Source organism: Ursus arctos, unplaced genomic scaffold, assembly GCF_023065955.2.
Source record: "Ursus arctos isolate Adak ecotype North America unplaced genomic scaffold, UrsArc2.0 scaffold_4, whole genome shotgun sequence".
NCBI lineage: Eukaryota > Metazoa > Chordata > Mammalia > Carnivora > Ursidae > Ursus > Ursus arctos.
Window position 1 is genome coordinate 6,513,967 of NW_026623056.1, and position 21,605 is coordinate 6,535,571.

At 42.7% G+C, this 21,605-nt stretch overlaps 1 protein-coding gene across 1 annotated transcript; it reads right to left on the bottom strand.

Moving 5' to 3' along the window:
* Positions 1 to 675: 675 nt before the first annotated feature.
* On the bottom strand, positions 676 to 20,255 carry TNFSF10 (TNF superfamily member 10). The gene is made up of 6 exons (XM_026498505.4): positions 19,977 to 20,255; positions 19,249 to 19,562; positions 13,412 to 13,549; positions 10,339 to 10,381; positions 4,948 to 5,052; positions 676 to 3,300 (listed from the first exon to the last, which is right to left on the bottom strand). Exons 1-6 carry the CDS (start codon positions 20,077 to 20,079, stop codon positions 2,849 to 2,851), a joined length of 1,155 nt encoding a protein of 384 aa, XP_026354290.1. The 5' UTR covers positions 20,080 to 20,255; the 3' UTR covers positions 676 to 2,848.
* Between the last annotated feature and the right edge of the window lie 1,350 nt (positions 20,256 to 21,605).

Sequence of the window (21,605 nt, forward strand, 5' to 3'; positions counted from 1 at the left end):
TGGGTAGAATATTTCCTTGTCTCTCCCTAGCTTCCGGTGACGGCCATCATTCCAATCTCTACCTCTGTTGTCACAGAGTTCTCCCTGTGTGCCTGTTTCTAAATTTCCTTTTTAAATAAGAATACCAGTCTTGGGGTACATGGGTGGCTCAGTCAGTTGAGTGTGCACTCTTGATTTAGGCTCAGGTCATGATCTCAGGGTCATGAGATAGAGCCCTGCATCAGGCTCTGTGCTCTGTCCGAAGTCTGCTTGTCTCTCTCCCTCTGCTCATCCCCCCACTCTCTCTCTCTCAAATAAATAAATAAAATCTCAAAAAAAAAAAAAAAGAACACCAGTCTTATTATTATAAAGACCCACTCTTTCCACTCTGACTTCATCTTAACTAATTATATCTGCAACAGCCCTATTTCCAAATAAGGTCACATTCTGAGGTACTGGGGAGTGGGACTTCAACATATCTTTTTTGGGGACACAATTCAACCCATAACAAAAGCATTAACTTAAAAGAAAAGACTGGCATATTTTAACACATTAAATAAAAAGTGAGCAATTACTTCCTTTCTTCTGTAAGATATGTCAGATAAAAGATATCATGAAAAAGAGATTAGAAGTCCTTTTTCCCATTTTTAATCATCTTGGTACTGTAAAACAAATGCAAGTATTAAACAAAAACTACACATTTTAACATGTCATTTTTATTGAAAAAGTAACATCTTAAAATTTTAGTATAAAAATATAGAGTAAAAATTAATTTTCTCTTTCGTTTCAAGGTTTTATGCTACAGTCTTTTTCTTTGAGTTTTAAATCCTTGTTTAAAAGGTCTTCTTCGGGGCTTCTGCTGGCTCAGTGGGTGAGCGTGGGTGCTTGATCTACACGCTTGGTCAAAAATTAGATCTTGATAAGTCAAGCAGAGAAAGACAATTATCATATGGTTTCTCTCATCTATGGAACATAAGAACTAGGAAGATCGGTAGGGGAAGAATGGGATAAAGAAAGGGGGGTAATCAGAAGGGGGAATGAAGCATGAGAGACTATGGACTATGAGAAACAAACTGAGGGCCTCAGAGGGGAGGGGGGTGGGGAATGGGATAGACTGGTGATGGGTAGTAAGGAGGGCACGTATTGCATGGTGCACTGGGTGTTATACGCAACTAATGAATCATCGAACTTTACATCGGAAACCGGGGATGTACTGTATGGTGACTAACATAATATAATAAAAAAACATTAAAATTAAAAAAATTAGATCTTGAAAAAAATAAAAAAATAAAAGGTCTTCCTCACTTTGAGATTACTTTTGAAATTCCTCCCAGTTTTTTTCAGTATGAGGGATGAGGCAGTGGATATTTAAAAAAAATTTTTCCCCATCTGATTAGGTATTTGTTCACTCAGTCACTCATTTATTCACAACTATATTTTGTGTGGGTACTATGGTAAGGGTCTGTCCAGGTACTGAGGTCACAGATGCGAGCAGGACCCAACGTTCCGTGCTATCACAACGCTTATACTCTGGTGAGAGGAGGCAGGTTTCAAAAGACAGAATAACAAATAAGTCAATTTGTCAGTATGTAAAAACTTAACTAGTGTTATAGAAAATAGAGTAAGAAGGGCCAGACGTGCCAGGTATCTGTAGCATGTTGTAAATTTAAATCTAAATGAGCCTTTTTGAAAAAGACCTATTGGATCAGACACGTTTAAATGGACGTTTGAGCATGCAACCCCAAAGTATAAATTATGTTGTGTTGAGGACAATAATTAGAAGAGATTAGACAAACAGTCCAACTCATTTTTTTTCTCCAACTGGTTAAATTAAATGTGAAATAAAATGTTTTGTGTCATAATTTTGGCAGAAAAAAGCAACTGCTGTTCTTCTCACAGAGGCAAATCACTGAAATGAGCTTAAGCAGGTATGCTAGACAATGACATTGGGCAGTGGAGAATGGGGTAGGAGGGTGAGGGGTGGGGACCAGATCTTTCTTAGGCTCTTTTCTGCTAATTTACCTGTGTTTGGCATTTCCACTTTCCCATGTCTCCTCCTGCTCCCATGAGACCAAATTCCCTGATTTCTCATTGCTGTTTACTCATCATAGAGTCCTTTATCAAAAATATTATCAGTGCTTTCGGCCAGCTTGATTTTTGGTAGTGAAAAGCACAAGCCATTCACAAATAGTTCCTTGTTCACTGAGCATAAATTTAGTTTTTTTTTTTATACAAAGTGATATTATTTTGAGTAGAATGTTCTTATTTCCATCAAATCCAGATGTATGAGATACCTCCTGTGAGGTCATGCACAATGCAAACACCCTTTGCACATCGCATATATTGACAGAGGCTACCTCCCAAGATTGTAACGTTTTAGTGGTTCCCCTTTCTGTCAACTTTGGCAGTGTTGTCCCTTATGGTAACCTGGAAGCAACCAAGGTGATATACTACTTACGAGATGGATCATTGGGCATCTGGGTGGCTCAGTTGGTTAAGTGGCCAACTCTTGATCTCAGGGTTGTGAGTTCAAGCCCCATGTTGGGCTCCACACTGGCTGTGAAGCCTCCATAAAACAAGATATGGATCATTAATCTTTCTTCTGGCATCTTCACAAGAGTAGATAATGAAGACAGCTGTTTATTGCTACACAAGTGTTTGGAAACAGAATCTTCTAGATTTCTGCTAGCAAACTGGTATCTGGTAGAGCCCTGAAAGGTCTTTAGGCAATTTCGCTATCTTAGAATGACTTGGTCATTTTCAGAAATATTAGAGAAGCGGGTGTTGCTTTTCCGGTCTTTTGGTAGAAGTGGATTTGCTCAGACTTCTTGCTTTGCTGTGAATGGTCACTTTTTTCTTTGCAGATTATTTAGCCAATTAAAAAGGCCCCGAAAAAACTGGCTTCTTGGTCCATGTCAATCAATTGCTCATTATTTACAGAGACAAAAATTCTATCATTTTCCTTAAGCTCAAATATCCCACCTTGATAGATGGAATAGAGTCCATATTCAGAATCTTTAGACCAACAACTATTTCTAGCACTTTTCATCAGCAGTATAGGGTCAGGATAACTTGTGTATTTGTAAATATATTGTACCATTTGTTTGTTTTTCTTTCTGTTTTGTTCCCTTGAAATTGTTCCCGAAGTTTCCTCAGGTTCCTGAAATCGAAAGTATGTTTGGGAATAGATGTAATAAAACCCACTTTGATGGATAACCAGCTCTCCATTCCTCAAGTGCAAATTACTCAAGAATGAATGTCCTTTTCTTGATGACTCCCAGGAGTTTATTTTCTGGCCCAAAGCTTTTTCATTCTTGGAGCCTGGATGAAGTTTAGAGAGAAAGAAAATTAAAAGAAGTCTGTAGCAAAGGTAAGAATTATCTCAGTAGCTGTGGCTAGCCAATTTTTTGGTTGGGATTTCAAAGAATTTCAATCTAATATAAAACTTCTTGCTCCTTCAATCTTACATAAATTTCAGTCTTATAGGAATCTAGAGGCTACTGTATCATTGTGATCTGTTGGAAGTCCCTTACTTTTCTGTACTTCATCCACCACTTAGGCCACGCCTGCCACACTCCACTCTAAACTGTAGCGTGGAGGATGATGAACTCAGATGGCAATCTTTACTCTGGGGCAGAACTTCTGTCCCAAATCCCTGCCTCCCTTCCTACGCTGGTGAGTTCAAATGAGTAACATGAAAGGAAACCCCCCCCCCCCAAAAAACATATCTATTTCTTTAAGCCTGGAGCTCAGAACTTATTGCTATTTCTTTGGGTCTCTTTGGGTTCCTTCTTGGTCTTTCTCAGCAATCCAGAGTCAAAGGCGCCATTCAAGCAGAAAGCATCTCTACTCCACAGTAAGACAGGGAGCATGGTTTGGCAAAGAGAGCCCAGCTTTAAAGATCTTCAGATCTTGGATCTTTAATTCCCAAAGACTTTGAGTGAAAAAAGGCTGTACCAAAATACGACATTCCTTTAAACTTTGGGCTCTTCTCTGTGATTGGTGCAAAATTTAGTTTTTCAACAGTGTAAAACAATTATTATGTTTCTTGATGAACAGTAATATTATAATAATGTAACATTACAATAATGATCTCACTTATAGGCAGAACATGTCCATCATTCATAAAGAATGAGTTCAGGAATACCAGGAAGGCAACTGGACCCCCCAAAATGAAAAAAAAAAATCCCATAATCTTTTCATATTTTAACTGATATCTTAAATTTCTTTAACTTGGGATAAAACCTTTCATAATAATAAAAGCAAACTATCTATTGAGTATTTACAATACGCAGGAATTTTGCCTGTGCTAATCTTCAGTATTTTATGATGTAAAGATTATCTCTACTTTGTATATGAAGAAACTGAAGCTTGATTTGGTTAGGTAATTTGCTCAAACCATACATCTAGCTAAAGAGGAGCTGGTATTCCAACATGGGTATTTAGACCATAAGACTCTTGCACTGTTGCATTACTAGGTGGATACCGATTCTTTAGGTAAGAAATAGGCTTACCATATTTGGTTAAACTATATGAAATTGGCATATCTGTGAGTGAAAAATGGTCAAATATTGCAACTTCCCATAATTCAATGGAATACAAATGCCACAAGGAATACCTAGTGACTCATGGTGAAAGTAAATAACTGATTGAGAACCTTTGAAGAGGAGGAAGATTTGATGGGAGTGAGAAAGAGAAATTACTCTGAACAAGAAGAAGGAAAGCACAAATAGGGTCATGGGAAACTCAAAGAGAAAGTTCTCCCACCACATAATTTTTCTGAGAGCAGTTATTGAGCTATTTGTCTTGTGATCTTGCTTCTGAAAAGAGGCGATCTGAGCCCGATTCCCCCTGAGCATTTTGTAGGCAGTCATATCAACATTTCATGTACAAGTTAAAAGAATAAACTATTTGGGACTAATTTTTCCATTGCCTTCTGTTAAGCCATTTATTTGTCGTTTCTCTTACTTGGAACTGGAAACGTGCTTCTTCTCCGACTGGTTCCTGTTATGTGAGCTGCTACTCTCTGAAGACCTCTTTCATTTACTACGTAAGGAATATTTAGCTGCTTTTCTAAAAGAAAAATGACAAAGAATCTTCAGCACTTGTCAAACCACTTTTCAAATACATTGCTATTCAGAACTGCTGTCGTTCACACATTGTAAGCACACTGGGCTTCCAAAGTTGACTGTATGGGCTTTCATAAAACCAGCCTACATTTTAACATGATGATTCATCTAGTCCAGCCTCTGTCTAATTTCGAAAGTATTTTAGATGAGAAGAATAAGCAGTAACTTGGGTCAGAATTTATTGGCATCTCAAAGGTAAGGCCCAACCAGAATATAACAAAATGAAGATTCTGGCCTTTTCCCAAAGCAAACAAACAAATAAATAAATAACTGTGGACATGTGATAATTCTGCTGAGTCATTTAAAATGCATAAATCACCAAGTTATTTATAAATACAAATATATAAATAACTTGGTGATTTGTGCACAAACCAACCAATTCCCCAACGTGCATTTCTACTTTGAGTTATATATAGAAACAATCAGAGTGATCCTGATTCTAAAGGAGTAGCAGTGACAACAGTGGTTCACAGATGCTGCAAACTGGTATCCAACAGTCATCCCCCTGCCCCCCTGAAAGAAACATGAATCGGCATACTGGCCATGACAATCAGTATATAAACATAAAAATCACTAATTCATAGATCATAATAAACAAATAACACTTATTGATCACATTCTGCAGTACTTTGGAGGAGCCTTTAAATATACAAATTCAGCAAACTACCCTTTTAAAAACATCAGCTCAAACTTCCCCAGTGTGCTGACACCGGTTGTTAAGATAAATGATATTCTTTCATCAAGCAGATACTGCCGGGAACGAGGCACTGCACTATTCTGGACAGCAGATGCCAGGATGAATCACCGATTACACTGACTGGGCCCTCAAAGGACTTACAGTCTTTTAGGAAAGATATGAACTAGACCGTGAAAAATTCACCTGTGAGAAATATAAATAAAGGGTGATGGGTGTTCAGAAGAAGGGAAGATTCCTATTTATTGGAGGACTGAGGTCAGGGGAGGGTTTGTGCTAAGGCTTACTCCAACAAAACAAAGTGCCCATCACATCTATGCCAGGCACTCTTTTAGAAGCAAGGAGAAAGAATTAGAGACAAATGAATGCAAGCAAATATTAGGGGCAAGGATAGTGATCTGAACAGGATGAGGATGGGCAGACTTGGGAAGGGAGGCATGGAAGAAGGGCATTCTCAGAGATCAAGGACAGGGGCCAGAGGCAAGATGCACAAAGCATTCCTGGGTCACAGCATGGGAGGAGTTCAGTTTCAGGCCTGAATGAGGAGCCCAATGATAGAGGATTTGAATGTTAAGCTAAGAGACTTAGATCATACAGGACTCGGAAAGACTGTGTAAGATTTTGGTAGGGGAAGTAAAGAGATAATGTGTTGTGTTTTAGGCTATCCTATCTCAAAGTAAGGTTTGATGGGTAGAAGGTGGGAGGGCTGGAGACTGGCAAGTTACCAGACTATAACTGATCAGGACTGAGAATAGGAAGCCTTAATCGAGGCTAGTAGGAGGGGAAACTGAAAGGAGGTGGTAAAATTTCATAGGAAACGAATGAATAGGAAATGAGAATGTCTTCCATCTACCTGGTACAAGTTGTTACTTATTCAGGATGGGTGGGCATTTGTACAGTCCTGAAGCCCCAACATATCATGGGGGGATGCATGATCAATTACATAATACTCCCAGAATGCTCAGCTTTCAAGGTTGATGTATCCATTCACCTTTAACTTCCACTATTAAATAATTCATAATGCTTTGCCTGCCTTAGACCTTAACACTTTGTTTTAAAATATTCAGTAACTGAATTCAATTATAAATATCTAACATTTGAGGTGATTGCAAGGATACAGGGATACAGGAAAGCCTAAATATAAAAGCAAATTCTAAAGAGGAGATTTTGATAAATAAATAAATAAATAAATAAATAAACAAACAAACAAACAAACAAACAAATAAATAAATAAATAGCAAAGAGGAGATTTCCTACTGGCTACAGCAAGCACTTTGTGGAAAAGGGACCCGTGAATATGTCTATTTGGGTGTCATGAGTAAATCTTGGTATACTGATTAGTACATGATTTCCACATCTTATTGTGATGACTAGAAAAGAATATTCTTTTTACAACCCTGAAAATAGTACATGCATTTACTGTAGACCAAGGATCTCTTGTGCCTCCTCAGAAGAGGGGGAGTGGTCAATGTTCTGACTACCACTTTCACTTTTGGGGAAATAATCAGAAAGAATGTATAGACCCTGGGACTAGGTCTTATCCTTCATGTTTAATAAAGCCTATTTAATAAAGAAAAATGGGAGTTGTTAGCAATAAGGAAGCTTACTGTATTGAAAAAGGAGAGCTGAAAAGTAGAAAGACATCATTACAGCACTTACATAAAGAACTGTTTCTTCTCTGCCAGGCTGGGGTGCCCGAGGATGGCAGTCTCTGCTATATGTGTTCTATGGGAAAATGGGGCTATGCTGAACCAAATGTGAAGAAGTAGCAAATATTCAATAGTTTTTTGACTTACATATTCATTAAAAAATATGTATTAAGAACCTTCTATGTGGAGAGAGATTGTGGTGGTGCGAGACTGTGAATGCACCATCTGCCACTGAACTGGGCACTTCAAAATGGTGAATCGTAATGTTTTCGAAGGTGGTGGGACGAGAAGAACCTGGGCTCCCGTCCGCCCATGGACACAGCAAGGCTACAACCGTGTACAGAGCAACCCTCTCCGAGAAAGACCTGAAGACTAGCAGAACAGCTCTTCCACAGCGAATGATAGAAAGAAAAAGCCACATGGAGAAGAGTTGAAGGGCAGTGACAAGGTCTGGTCAGGACCCACCTGCAAGGTGAGGTGATCTACAAGGGAAGGGGGGATATGTAGGTATGGAATTCCCCCTGGGGAGCAAGGGATTCAAGCCCCACATGGGGCACTGGCCCCCTGCCCGGGGCCTGCACTGGGAAGACAAGCTCTACAGTGTCCGGCTTTGAAAATCAGTGGGGCTCACCTCCAGGAGAGCCAGAGGGCTATAGGAAACCGAGACTCTGCTTTTAAAGGGCTTGCACACAAACTCACTCATTCCAAGACCCAGCACAGAGGCAGGGGCTTCAAAAGTGCCTAGGCCATAAGTGAAGGAGATGTATTGACTAATTTTAGGGCACGTGCTAGGAGAGCAGGCATCTATAGGAACTTTCTTTGGGTACAGAAGTGCTGATGGCCTTTTCTCTTGCCCTCCTTCTGTCTAGCTGGCCTGATGCACTGACCGGTGCCGGTTCTGACTCTCTCCATCTACCTTGCCAGCGCTACTCGCCTCCGCCTGGCATTACCCCGTGGACCTGCCTCCCCAATCTGCCCGTCCTGGTAGAAACTCCTCTAGAGCAGCTCGGCTGAGACCAGTGTCCCCCAAAGCTGCTCCTGCCCTGCCATGGAAAGGTGCTCAGTCTCACTCAACATCAGGGAATGCAAATGCAAACCACGGTGAGATCTCACCTCACACCTGTCAGGATGGCTAACAACAAAAAGACAAGCAAAGACAAGTGTTGGCAAGGATGTGGAGAAAAGGGAACCCCACTGCCCTACTGGTAGGAATATAAATTGGTGCGGCCACTCCGGAAAACAGTATGGAAATTCCTGAAAAAATTAAAAACAGAAAAACCATACAATCCAGCAATTCCACTTCTGGGTATTTATCCCAAGAAAATGTAAATGAAATCACTATCTTGAGAAGATACATGCACTCTCATGTTTATTGCAGCATTATTTACGGTAGCCAAGATATGGAAGCAGCCCAAGTGTCCATTCATAAGATGAATGGATAAAGAGGCTATGGTATATATACACAATGGAATATTACTCAGCCATAAAAGACAATGAAATCTAGCCATTTGAGACAACATGGATGGACCTAGAGGGTATTATGCTAAGTGAAATAAGTCAGACAGATAAAGACAAGCAATGTAAGATTTCACTTATATGTGGGATCTAAAAACAAACAAAACAAGACAAACAGACACATAAATACAGAGAACAAACTGGTGGTTGCCAGAAGGGAGTGGGTTGGGGAGATGGGTGAAACAGGTGAAGGGGATTCAGAGGTACAGTTATAAAACAACTAAGTCACCATCATATAAAATACGGTACAGGGAAGATAGTCAATAGTATTGTAATTACTCTGTACGGTGACAGATAGTAACCATACTTCCTGCAGTGAGCATTTTGTAATGTATGTAGATGTCAAATCACCATGGTATACACCTGAAATATCCTATTGTATGTCAACTATACTTCAATGAAAAAATAAAATGAGAATGATACCTCAAAAAAGTTACTTGTGTGTTATGTGAATTTCGTCTCAATCATAATACACACACATGCACACAAAAGGTATTAGACCTCAGGGCCGGGGGATAAAAGAATCGACTAGGTTTGGAGCATTAATTTAGGTGCTAGGTATAGACAGAGGAGAGAAACAGACACGTGTTCTGTCTTTGTGGATCTTTAATCAGGGAATCAGAGGGCACACAGATAAAAAATATATAAAAATAAAAGGAAATGAACAAGAGAAGTGCAATAGAAATAGTAGGTGTGGCGGAACTTACTCAGAAAGGTAGCCAGGGAAATTTTCTCTGAAAAGGTAACAGGTGATAGGATGAGACTGAGAAGGAGCCAGGTATATGAGAAGGCAGGAACGGAAGAAGCCAGCCCTCAAAGGGGACGTGGGTCAAAAGCAGGCTGCTGACCAGTTACAGGAAGGTGGGCATGGCTGCGGGATCTCAAGATGAGAAGTGTGGGTGGGTAAAGGATTGCTGGGAAAGATGATGAAGTGAGGGTCGCGAGGGGCTGTTGCGTAAAGAAAGGCATAGAATCTCGTGGTGGTCGGAAGCAGAGAAGACGGGTTACGTTGGGGCCCTTATTTATCTTACCTCTAGCCATGTTCCAGAAAGGATTTAGATGACTTATTTACGACACATTTGAAAGTAAAAAATAAATAACTAAAGAAATCGAGGTGAAAGGAAAATGCACGGTGGAAAAACAAGATTCAGATGAAATGAAGTTTTGACCACAGCTGGGGCCCCAGGTTTGGCTGTAAGCTTTCTAACTGCCAACACAAATAGGAAAATAGAATCAGGTGGCTTGAGACACTAAGTCGCAGTCTGAGGGGAGATGTGTAGATGGAAGCAGAGAAAAAGGGCTGGAGAGCTATTCAGCCTGTCATGAAGTCGACAGTAGAAAATTAAAATAACAAACAAACAAAAAATACTACCTGGAATTGAAGGAATGGTTTCCTCATAGGTTTTCAAAATCATCTGCAAACAGTATTGAATAAAGCTTGTTAATTTCCCTAAAAATTTCAACTGACTACAGAATGTCTACGGCCCTTCTTGCGGATGTCTAAGATGTAATTTCTACGTCAGGTCGGAACCTCGGAAGCTTTAGTTGTTCAAGCACAGGGTTTGCGTGGGGTTGGGGGGGAGCTGGGGTGAATCCTGAGGCAGAGGCAGCTGTGGAAAGTTCTGTTTCTGGATGGAGTCTTCAAAAGGCCACACCTGGAGCAGCCCAGGAAGAAGGTGCCATCTGGCAAATTAGGTGAGGCTAATGTTCCCCAAACTTCCTTGAGGCTACTGGATGTGGCGCCCAGGCCACCTCACTTTCTCCCTGTGGGGCGTGTGTCTGCAGACCAGTGTGTGTGTAAGTGCACTGTGTAATAGTGTTCATGGGCTTTGAATGGCTGGGCAGACCCAAGCCTCAAGGTGTAAGGCACACCACCTCTCTCTCATGAGGCCCAGAGACATACAGAGCCCAATAAGCCAGGACCTGGCAACACTGGGTCATTCTCTCATTTTGGACATGTGGCCAGGGCATTCTTCATATAAACATATTTCACCAAATGTCAATACCTTTACTAAACAACCAGTATCACCTTCTTTGAACTGACCTGTGGGGAAAATCAGTAAGAAAGAGGGAAACCTTAGCCTTTCTATTAGATGAGCTAATGCTGAGTGCATCCGTGGCTTCTAAAGTCCTCTCCACTTAGTTCTGTCATCTGGGCCTTTGTCCATCACTGCCCTCATTTCCTGCCACTGTTGTTCCTTTTGAAACTGCCAGAAACTCCCCTCCTCTGCACTCCCACCCCAAACCAGAAGCTCTCTGCTTTCCCCTCAGTCTCAAGCCCTGACCTGGTAAGGGAGGGTCTGCCTCTAAAACAAAGGGCATGCGGGGGGTGGAGGGAGCCAGAGGTGGCCTCAGAATTGCCTCTCTATCTCTCTCATTCTGGGATAGAAGGAAGGAAGGAAGAAGGAGGAACAGGAAAGAGAGAAGGGTAATTCCCATAGTGTGGGAAGCCGAATAGAGGAATGATGACAGTCTGGCCAGAAGGTCCAGATTCAGGGGCGCCTGGGTGGCTCCGTCCTTAAGCATCTATCTGCCTTCGGCTCAGGGTGTGATCCCGGCATTATGGGATCGAGCCCCACATCAGGCTCCTCCACTGTGAGCCTGCTTCTTCCTCTCCCACTCCCCCTGCTTGTGTTCCCTCTCTCACTGGCTGGCTCTCTCTGTCAAATAAATAAATAAAATCTTTAAAAAAAAAAAAAAAGGTCCAGATTCAAATGAGTCAATCACTAGCTCTGGGAGACTTTGCTCAAGTTACTTAACTGATGCGAACTTTATTTTTTTAAAAAATAGAGGACGAGGGGGCCCAGTCTGTTGAGCGTCGGACTCTTGATCTCAGGGTCAGGGTCATGGGATCCAGCCCCAAGTCGGGCTCCATGCTCAGCAGGGAGTCTGCTGGAGATTCTATCCCCCACCCTCAGGCTCACTCTCTCTAAAATAAATAAATAAATCTTTAAAAAAGAAAGAGAGAGAGAGAGGAAGATAATAATGTTGGTTCCTTCTCCACAGAGCTGTAAGGATTAATGAGATACCATATGGAATGGGGATAGGACGTTTACTGGAAAATAATCTGTTCCATTAACGGTGCCTGAAAAAAATGGGAAATCACTCCCCCCCCCCCCACCACCCGTCTGTGTCCTCCCCTAGCCTCTCGCATTCCTATTCTAGTGAGTGGCAGGGTGTGAGAATGGGAGGGAGAGAGAGAACAGCAGGAACAGGTATGTGAAGTCTATCCCCGCTACTTCTCTAACCCCCCACTCCCAGCCCCAGCATCCAGCCCCCTTCTCAGGCTCCAGATTTCTGCCCTAGTTCTAAGTTTCTCTCCCCTGCCAGCTGTGGGTTTGCCCCCACTAACCCCAGGGACTGCCGAGTCCCATTCCTCAGTCTCTTCAGGATGCCCCGTCCCCCCCGCCCACCGCCTGGGCTTCCTGGTCCTCACCACCTGTGGCAATGGAGTCTTCAGTATAGCTTGGGTGCAGTGCGCGCCCTGCCCTGGCCTCCAGGCGAGTCGAGGTCGGATTTCATTTTTTATAGAAACGGCATCCTAGTTGACATCTGGGCTCTACTGTGAGAACTGCTTGGGTTATAAATTGGAGCCCTAACCAGAAGCATAACATTGTTTCTATGTAAAGACAGACTGAGCACCAAACAATGGACTTAACAATCGTATCTTCAAAACATGCCTCCTTCCTGCCCTGGGAATGTCCCCAGTATTTTTTTTTTTTTTAAACAATGATGTTGTATCATTGTTTACAGAGTATTTTCATACCCATGTTCTCATCTGACCTTTCCGGACAAGCAGAAGATAAAACTATTAAAGTAAAACTATGTAATTTAGTAACATAAACTATTTGCTGACATAGTGTTTCTGCTAGAGATCCTGTTTTAGCAACTTCCACAAACAGATATTTTGTAATTAGTTATTTATTAACTATAAATTGAGATGTCATCACCTTCAATTTCTCAAAGTATCTCTTTCTTCCCTCTTCCTTTCCTCTTTCTTCATCTCTACATGCATACAAAAATAAACATATGTTTAATTCCAGAGAGCAATAAGGTTGGAAGAGAATAGAACACCAGTATTTGGCTTCTTCTGTTTTCTGAACAACAACAACAACAAAATCACACACATCTTGTATTGTCGTGTGACCTTGAACACATTACCCTGTCTGTGCCTCAATTTCCACAATGGGAGATAAAAGGGTTAGACCAGATGGGGAGGCTCTCTGGAGTAGAGGAGTGACTCTACACCAGGAGTCAGCCAGGACCCGCTGTTTGGTGCTGTTCCACTTTCTCCTAATTCTATGCGTTTGGGGAAAATCACTTAAACACTCTGGGCCTCAGTTTCCTCCTTTGCAAAATGAGGCATCCACACTTGATGATCTTAAGCGTTCCCTCTTCTGCGACCTGCCATGCCTGCTGGCGGGGTGAGCCGGTGGTCCACCTACCTTTCTAACAAACTGACGGAGTTGCCACTTCACCTGCCAGCAAGGATTGTTCATACTCTCTTCATCATTCGGGTCCCAAGGGATATCATCTTCCTTTAAGAAACAAGCGATGCCGCTTTGGGAGTACTTGTCCTGCATCTGGGTTAAGATGGGATACAACACAATATTATGCACAAGTGTTTTTTATTTGTGTTTATTTACAAGTTAAAGCAAGAATTGATGGACGACAGATTCAAAGATGTCTTGGCACCTTAGATAAGCGCATGGCTTGAAATAAAAGTAACCATGTTGTGCTTTGTCTTGTGAATACAAGTAAGCAGCTGGATATGGTGGAAACGTTATAGGTGTGGGCCAGACATCCTGGGTCACAATGCCCTTCACTGCCCCGGTGTGTCCTTCAGCAAATTGCTTCTTCTCTTCTGCGTCTGTTTGTCATTTGATTTTTGAGCTGGTTCATTGTGGTGATCTTTGAGGTCCTTTCCAGCTCTGGGATGGTGAGGAACCCATTCTAAAGGTGGGAAACCACCTAGGTACGAAGTGGGCAATAGAGGGGTGCCAGGGTGGCTCAGTCTGTTAAGCCTCCAACTCTTGATTTCAGCTCAGATTTCGTGATCTCAGTGTTGTGAGATCAAGCCCTGCATTGGGCTCTGGGCTCAGCATGGAGCCTGCTTAAGAGTCTCTCTCCCTCTCCCTCTGCCCCTCCCCGCTTAAGCTCTCTCTTTCTCTCTCTCTCTCTCTGAAAAAAAAATAAAAAAGGTAGGCAATAGAGTCCATTTAAATTCCAGGATCCTAAATAAAAAATAAACAAATCCTTTGGGGTCTTTGGGGTGAGGTAATGTTCTGTTTCTCGATCTGAGCTTTTGGTATTAAGTAAATTCTAGTTACTGTGTGATTTCTACTCCTCTGGATGGCAGAATCTAGAACAGAATCTAGAATGCTGCCACTGGAAATCTTAACGTTGTTTTACTAAATGTCCACACTAGTTAGGGATTTACCTGCTGACACGTGAAACACAATTGGAAGGTTTGCCCCCTCCTTCTGATTGAGAGCAAACATTTACAATGGCCAGGTAATTGTCAACAGAGTCCTAGCTTGATATTAAACACACATACACACATGTATATATACACACACACACACACATGCACACGCACTCACGAGCAAGCACAAATGCATGCCTGCATACGTCCCAAACCATCCAGCACATTCCAGGCTGATAACTGGTTAATTTTATAAAGGAAAATGGGAAGTCCATTCAAGGGCGGACATTAGGTTTTTTCTTTTTTCCTGTTTTTATTTTTAAGAACTGGGATTGAAGAGATGTTATTTCCCTGTTCAAATCTGAATTGCCTTCCTCTGGAGAAATAAATGGGGAAATGGCCATTTTTATCTCTTGTTTGAACTTAAGGGACTCCAAAACTTGAAGGAAAGATCAAACTTAATGATGCTCCTTCCTATAAAAAGACAATCTCATTCCAAATCAAAATAAGTTGTTTATGAGAGGTCCCAGGCAGAGTCACATTGTTCTGTGCCCAGCCATGTACCCCTCGGACATTTGATCAAGCTCCTTCAAGTGCAAAAGGACAAACCCGAGTTGATGAATTCCTTTCCACGTACTCTGGCATAGAACATTCATTTACTTTTAAATAAATGTTTACTTTCATTCTTCCTGTTTTTAATTACAAGAGTAAAACATTCAACCTAGTAGATGTAATGGCGGTGACAGCTGGGGCCACCTGAATGGAGATATGACCAGCAGCGGAGTTAGACAACATTGCTTTGCCCCTTCCCCTCCCCATGCTCTTCTCCTGCAGACGTCTATATGCATCTCCAATATATGTGGGAGCTAAAAAGCATTTCCTAGGAAGGAATTCAATTAGGTATGCTTTAGAAATACGAGACCATATCCAGCAAATATGAGAACACATCCAGGGGATGGGGAGGGCCAGAGAGGAGGAGCTGGATTCAGTACAAGGCCAGAAAGAGGTTCCAGGAAGAGCAAGTTAGCTACATTGGACGCTGTCCCAGCACAACAGTTTGCGTGTTCTGGGCCAGACAATGGTTTGATGAAACTGAATAAACAGGCTCACAAACTTCTATAACTTGTTGAGATGAAAAGGTGTGCGTGACATAGAGAGGAGGGTGACTTATTTTCTTACTTCACAGCAGTTGGAAGCTGCCTCAGCATGAAAGGATGAAGAACAGGAGAAGCTAGGGCCAGGGGCAGGAGAAGCAGCGCTGACGAGAGCTGCCTGGGGACCACGCAGTAATGGTGGCCGGCAGCTTTCTGGGAACTGAAGAGGAGGCTGAGAGGGTGGAAATGCAGCAGGGCCCAGCCCAGGCCAGAACCAGCTGAGGCTAGTGGCTCGGGATGCCCTCTGGGGATTTTCCAGAAACACCTCTAGGAGGTGGGAGGGAGAACCCTGAAAATTGAATAAGATCCTAGGTCTACATGGGAGGGAGGCTGACAGTTAATGTGACTCCATTGTTACCCCAAATTTAATGAAGCCTAGAAACATTGATGGTATACAGGCAACCTGCAAAATACAGAAAAGTAAAGAACGCTTTTCTAAATGAAAAATAAACAAACAAAAACCCCCACTAAAATCACCCTAACTGTACTTCTTAACCTCTAGATGACCTCCCTTGTTTGCAGGGTTGTATGTGGGCAATTGTGTGTATGGTTGTTTTCTCTTAAGACTGTATAAAAATGTCACATTCTTTAAGTCTACATAAAAATCATATGTAGATAGCATAGATATTTTTTATGGCATTCACTGTGGAAAATTTATAAAATATAGAAAAATAAAAAGGAAAAAAGATATCCATAATCATGCCATTTGGAGGTCACAATGATCGACATTTTGGTATTTCACCTTCTAGACATTTTATGCATAAATGCTGATTTCCGAACAACAGGAACGCAGAGGGAAAGCCCCACCCTCCTCCCCACCCCCACACGTTTCTTGCATTATCATACTTGGTGGTTTTTTCTACAGACTTTGGCCAGTGCTGGGGACTAGATGCATGAGCGAGGGGGAGCCGTTGTGGTTTTAAGCATGATTCATGATGATTAATGTGATGGATCCCTCTCTGTCCTGTTTCTCCACATCCTTCCCACTTCAAAGCATAAATTTCTTGAAGCATACTTCAGACTAGAGCTATTCTCTCATTAACCACATCTGGGGGTTGGGGGTGGGGGGGCATGTGTGCTATTTTCGTGTGTACGCCACTCAAAGAGTTTTTGCACCGAGGGCCTGCTCTTCTGCTCCAGGAGCCCTGACAGGTGGATCTCCACCGTGACTGCTGTTCGTGCCATCAGAAACATGGTGGTTGTCTAGGCCAGGGCCAACCTGTCCTTGGCAGGGCTTGTGGTCTGCCAGCTTGACTCCTTTGCCAGCTGGCTCGGAGACTTCGAGCTGGCGGCACTGACTGTCTCTGCTGCCCTGACATGAGTTTCTGAGGATCATTTTCTGCAAGCCACAAGTAGCATAAAGAACCATTTATGGGGATTGGTGGCTAAGGGTCCCCTTCTCCTTTGTCCTTCCCATCTGCGGTGCCGCAGTGATAGGAAGTCCCCTTGCCATAAAATGTTCTCAGAGAGACATAAACTTTAGAGGCTAAGGCCATGTTTAGTGTCTGGGCTTGCTAGTCTACAGGCTTCTTTGTGCTTCTCTGTGCAGGCCCATCAGATGTTACTCAGCCCTCCTTAGGCCACACTCCCCATAATCCTTGCTCAGTTTATCTTCTGGAAATTTTCATCAGCCAAAGTGGAATCTGCGATCAGCTTTAGGAAATTAATTCTTATGTTAAAGATGCTTTTCCAAATTCTACACAAAAAAACCAAAGAGACTCGGATTCATTTTTCCTTGCAAGCATTCCTGATGAAGTGGGTGATGACTTCAACAGACTTCTCAGTACTAATTACAATGGTTACAGTTTACTGAGCGCCCATTTAACGCCAGGGCTCAACATTGGGCTTTCCCTTTAACCTGCTTTATAATCTTGGGCAAATCACCTAACTCCCTGAGCCTTATTTATCTGTAAAATGGGGTAATTCTATTTACAAGATTGTTATGAGGATCAAATAGAGCAATATTTTGCCAAGTTTCTGGAACACAGTATGGGCTCAATATCTGTTAATTCCCCTCCCTTTCTGGCACTCTTAATGAATTCTTCCGCATGTCTATACATATATGTATACCTATGTAACTATGCAGTGAAGAAAAATGTATGCATGTGGAGAGATGTTAAGCTTTATTCAAAATTTCCATTTTTATACTTGAATTAGAAAAAACACTCGATCGTATACACAGAGAAGTGCATGAGTCTGTCCGGTCAAGAACTAGTTAAGTCAGCCTTAAAATTAGGCCAACTTGTAATGTCAGCAAACTGAGGCAATGACTTGCATAATACAGAGACTCATTCTGCTTAATCCTGCCAAGTTAACAAAGGTTAGGACATGCTACTTCCAAACTCACAAACACAGCACTATTCGAGCCCCTCAGGTGGACTTAGAACCAGAGGCATGTTTATAGTTACATTGATGTTTTAGTTACAAATATCCAGGCTCTTCTGAATGTGCCCTAGAGCAAAGCTGACTTCCTGGGTCATCTGAGGGTAGCCCATCATTTTCATGATTACTTGCAAATCAAATAAGAGGCTACTTCATCCAAATCCAAAGGAAAAATTTGCAACTCTTTGAGATAACCAACGTTTACTCCACACGGTATACAAAGTTCATTTTCTTAACAGATGCTCCGTCTACGGCATTTGGATGATTTGTATTTTCCCTAGACTCTTCTACTGGCATTTCCCAGCCAGCTGGCAGAGGCAGTGCTGCTTTAGCATAAGGTAGCAGGATGCAGTGTGCATCAGAGAGTGCAAATATGTTACCCTGCGGACACCCTGCTGTGGAGGAAGGAGCGTTATGCAGGTGCCCAAAGACCCGAGTTCAGCTCTGCTTCCGAAGTCCTGTCTGAGCTTAGATAGGTCATTTTGTCTGGGGCTCTCCAGTCTCCTCATGTATAAAGTGGGGGGTGTCTAAAGTTCCTTTCAGCTCACATTTCTCTCCTACATAATACACGATTAGTCAAACCATACATTAGAAGCCCAAAGCTGACTTGGTTTATGTTCAGCCGTCTTGCATTCATAGTTCTAAAAGTTTTATATCGTTGAGAAATGCAGGAACTAAAATGGCACTACATTTTTCCCCCTCTGTCAAATGCACCTGCATTCATACTTGGACCACCACAGACATAGAACAATCGTTTTATTTTCAATTATTTTATCATGAACATAAAATGCGGAGTCCATATGGTAACAGACTTTATTACGGACTTTATGCATGACACGTCTGCAGCTGAGGAATAGACGAATGCCAGTCCTTTCTATCCTCACTACTGTCAACACAGAAATGCCACAGATCTCAAGCAAAAGCATGCTTCAAAGATCGGACTTACCCCCCACCCCGATTCTTGGAGGAAAAGGATAAACCTGATGACCTTCCAAGACTTGGTGCTGATTTTAGTTCAATTCCTAGTATTATAAAATGCACATACTGTTGAAGAGAAAAAAACCCACTGTAGTTTCGTTCCTGCAGCTGCTAGTCGCTGGCAGAGCCAGTTCTGTAACTGTGCTCTGTTCACAGAATCCTTTCCACTGACACTTTTGCAAGGTCCTCAGTAATCCTATGCGTTAGCAGTTAAGGTCCATAGGCAGAGAGAAGGAACTTTCTTTTTCTCCTGTAAAGTCTTCACAGAAGAGGAAACACAGGCAGTTAAGCCGGGGCTGGGGGGCCGAGAGGCTCTGTCGGGGACCATGTGCATGGTACTGACCTGCTTCAGCTCCCTGGTGAAGTACATGTAGGTCACGGCCACACAGAGGGACTGCAGGAGCACCGTGAAGATGAGGATCAGCACGCACGTCTGCCCAGGGCTGGGGCCCCCCAGGGCCTGCATCTCGCCACGGTCCCGTCCACGTCTCACTGCTGCACAGGCAGCCGGGCAGCAGGCTCTTGCTGTCGAATCAGGGGTGGAGCTCTTCTTAGGTTTCGTTGATTTAAAAACAGAATCAAAACGAAACTGAAAACGACAGGCTAGAAAGAGGAGGATTCCAGGAAGCTCTCTCCATTCTATAGCAATGTCAGGACCTAGGAGGGAAACAGACATTACATTTTTTTTTCAAAACTGGAAGGGCTGTGTGTTAAGTCATATAGTGGCTTCCCCGGTGCTCAGGGCTTTTCGGGTCCTGTGGCTGCGTCTTTGCCCAGTGACTGCGAACTCCTGGGCTCCAGGCCGCATCTCATCCCAGCAGCCTGTCCCCGGGAGCACGACCACAGATCTGACCATCCGCTGGGGCCACTCTAGTCTGGGATGCAGGCTGCTTCGGGAGAAGCTTCCTCTGCCATCTCTCCAAGGTCACGCCATCGCCCCACGCAGCTCTCCAGCAGCCGGCTCGTGTCTTTGGTCGGGAGGCCGTGCGGTGTGGGGGTTAGCAAACCTCGAGGGCTCAGACTGCCTGGAGGCAGATGTTGGCCCTACTGCTTCCTGATGTGAAACCCTACCTGGGTTTTTAAGGGCTTCGTCCTTAGGCTTCAGCATCCATGAAGTGGGGGCGATAGTAGCACCTACCCCAAAGTGCTGCGGTGGATGAAATGAATTGCTCATGCCTGGCTTCCTGGAGCTGCTTGGCACGTATAGCCTGTAACCTTTCTAGTTACAGACATGGGGAGTGCGGTGGACAAGAGCATGGAGCAGGGCCTGCTCACCTACTTAAAAATTCAGTCCCATTTAGTGCTAAGTGAGATTTTATTGACAGTGAGATATGGAATTCCAGAAAATGTCACCCAGAAAGACCAAAAAACCTGAGTGGTTTAGACAGGCTATATTCTTGCCCAAGAATTAATGAGGTAAGAAATGCAAGGCATTCGTCATGGTCTCTGGCACCCCAACCCCAATTATGTGTATACATTTGCTTTTCCACCTTTATCTAGCTTATTATTGACATACATTAAAATTCATCAATTTCCAAGGTACGGTGTGCTTTGGTAATTGTATACAAGGTGTAACCACCACCAAGATCAAGTTATAGAATGGTTACTTTGCTTTAAAAACTTTCTTCAGGGGCACCTAGGTGTCTCAGTCGGTCAAGCGTCTGCTTTCGGCTCAGGTTATGATCGCAAGGGCCTGGGATCAAGTCCCACATAGGGCTCCTTGCTCAACTGGGAGTCTGTTTCTCCCTCTCCCTCTGTTGCTCCCCCTGCTTGTGCCCTCTCTCTCAAATAAATAAATAAAATGCAAAAAAAATATTTTTAATTAAAAATAAATAAATAAATACATAAGTACATAAATAAAAATTGTTTTCATCCTCCTTTGCCTGACTCAGTTTTGAGACACTTCATTGAATCCTGTGGCTGTCTCTAATATTGACTCTCCAGGTGATTTTAGGAAGGCACGTTACTTCTCTGGATGTGCTTCTCCTCTTATAAAATGAAGATTGTTGAAACAGATTTGTTCCTAGGGGCTCTCCCAGTACATTCGGAAAATAAGGAGGTGGGGCGGGGGTGTGGGCAGGAATCTCAGAAATTCTTGAGAGACCACATGGATGTGGCAGACACTAGTGGGTAAAAGCCTGTGGTCCCTTGAGACAGACTAGGTTTCCATCTCCTCTCTCGGTACTGTGTAACCTTTTCTATGCACCTGTTTCTTCATCTACAATATCAGACTTTTTTTTTTAATTGAGATATAACTGACATGTAACTTTGTGTTAGTTTCAGGTGTACAACATAATTTGATATATTTGCATATATTGATATTATTATTTGTATATATTGTTTTTTTTAAAGATTTTATTTATTTATTTGACAGAGAGAGAGAGAGCCAGTGAAAGAGGGAACACAAGCAGGGGGAATGGGAGAAGAAGAAGCAGGCTGCCAAAGGAGGAGCCCGATGTGGGGCTCGATCCCAGGATCCTAGGATCATGCCCTGAGCTGAAGGCAGACGCTTAACGGCTGAGCCACCCAGGTGCCCCTATTAGTTGTGTATATTGTAAAATAATCACCACAAGAAGTCTAGTTACAGTTCATCACCACACATAGGTACAAATTTTTTTTGTATGATGAGAACATTTATGAGTGACTCTTAGCAACTTTCAAAGATATAACACAGTATTACTAACTATAGTCACCATGCTG

Excerpts from the sequence above, each read along its gene's own strand:
- TNFSF10 (XM_026498505.4), bottom strand. The coding sequence starts at position 20,079 with ATGAGCAATTCATTTCATCCACCGCAGCACTTTGGGGTAGGTGCTACT. Across the intron at positions 10,382-13,411 it reads TCCGTCAGTTTGTTAGAAAG|ATGATTTTGAAAACCTATGA; the intron begins GTAGGTGGACCA and ends TACTGTTTGCAG. Across the intron at positions 5,053-10,338 it reads AACCATTCCTTCAATTCCAG|AAAAGCAGCTAAATATTCCT; the intron begins GTAGTATTTTTT and ends TTTTTCTTTTAG.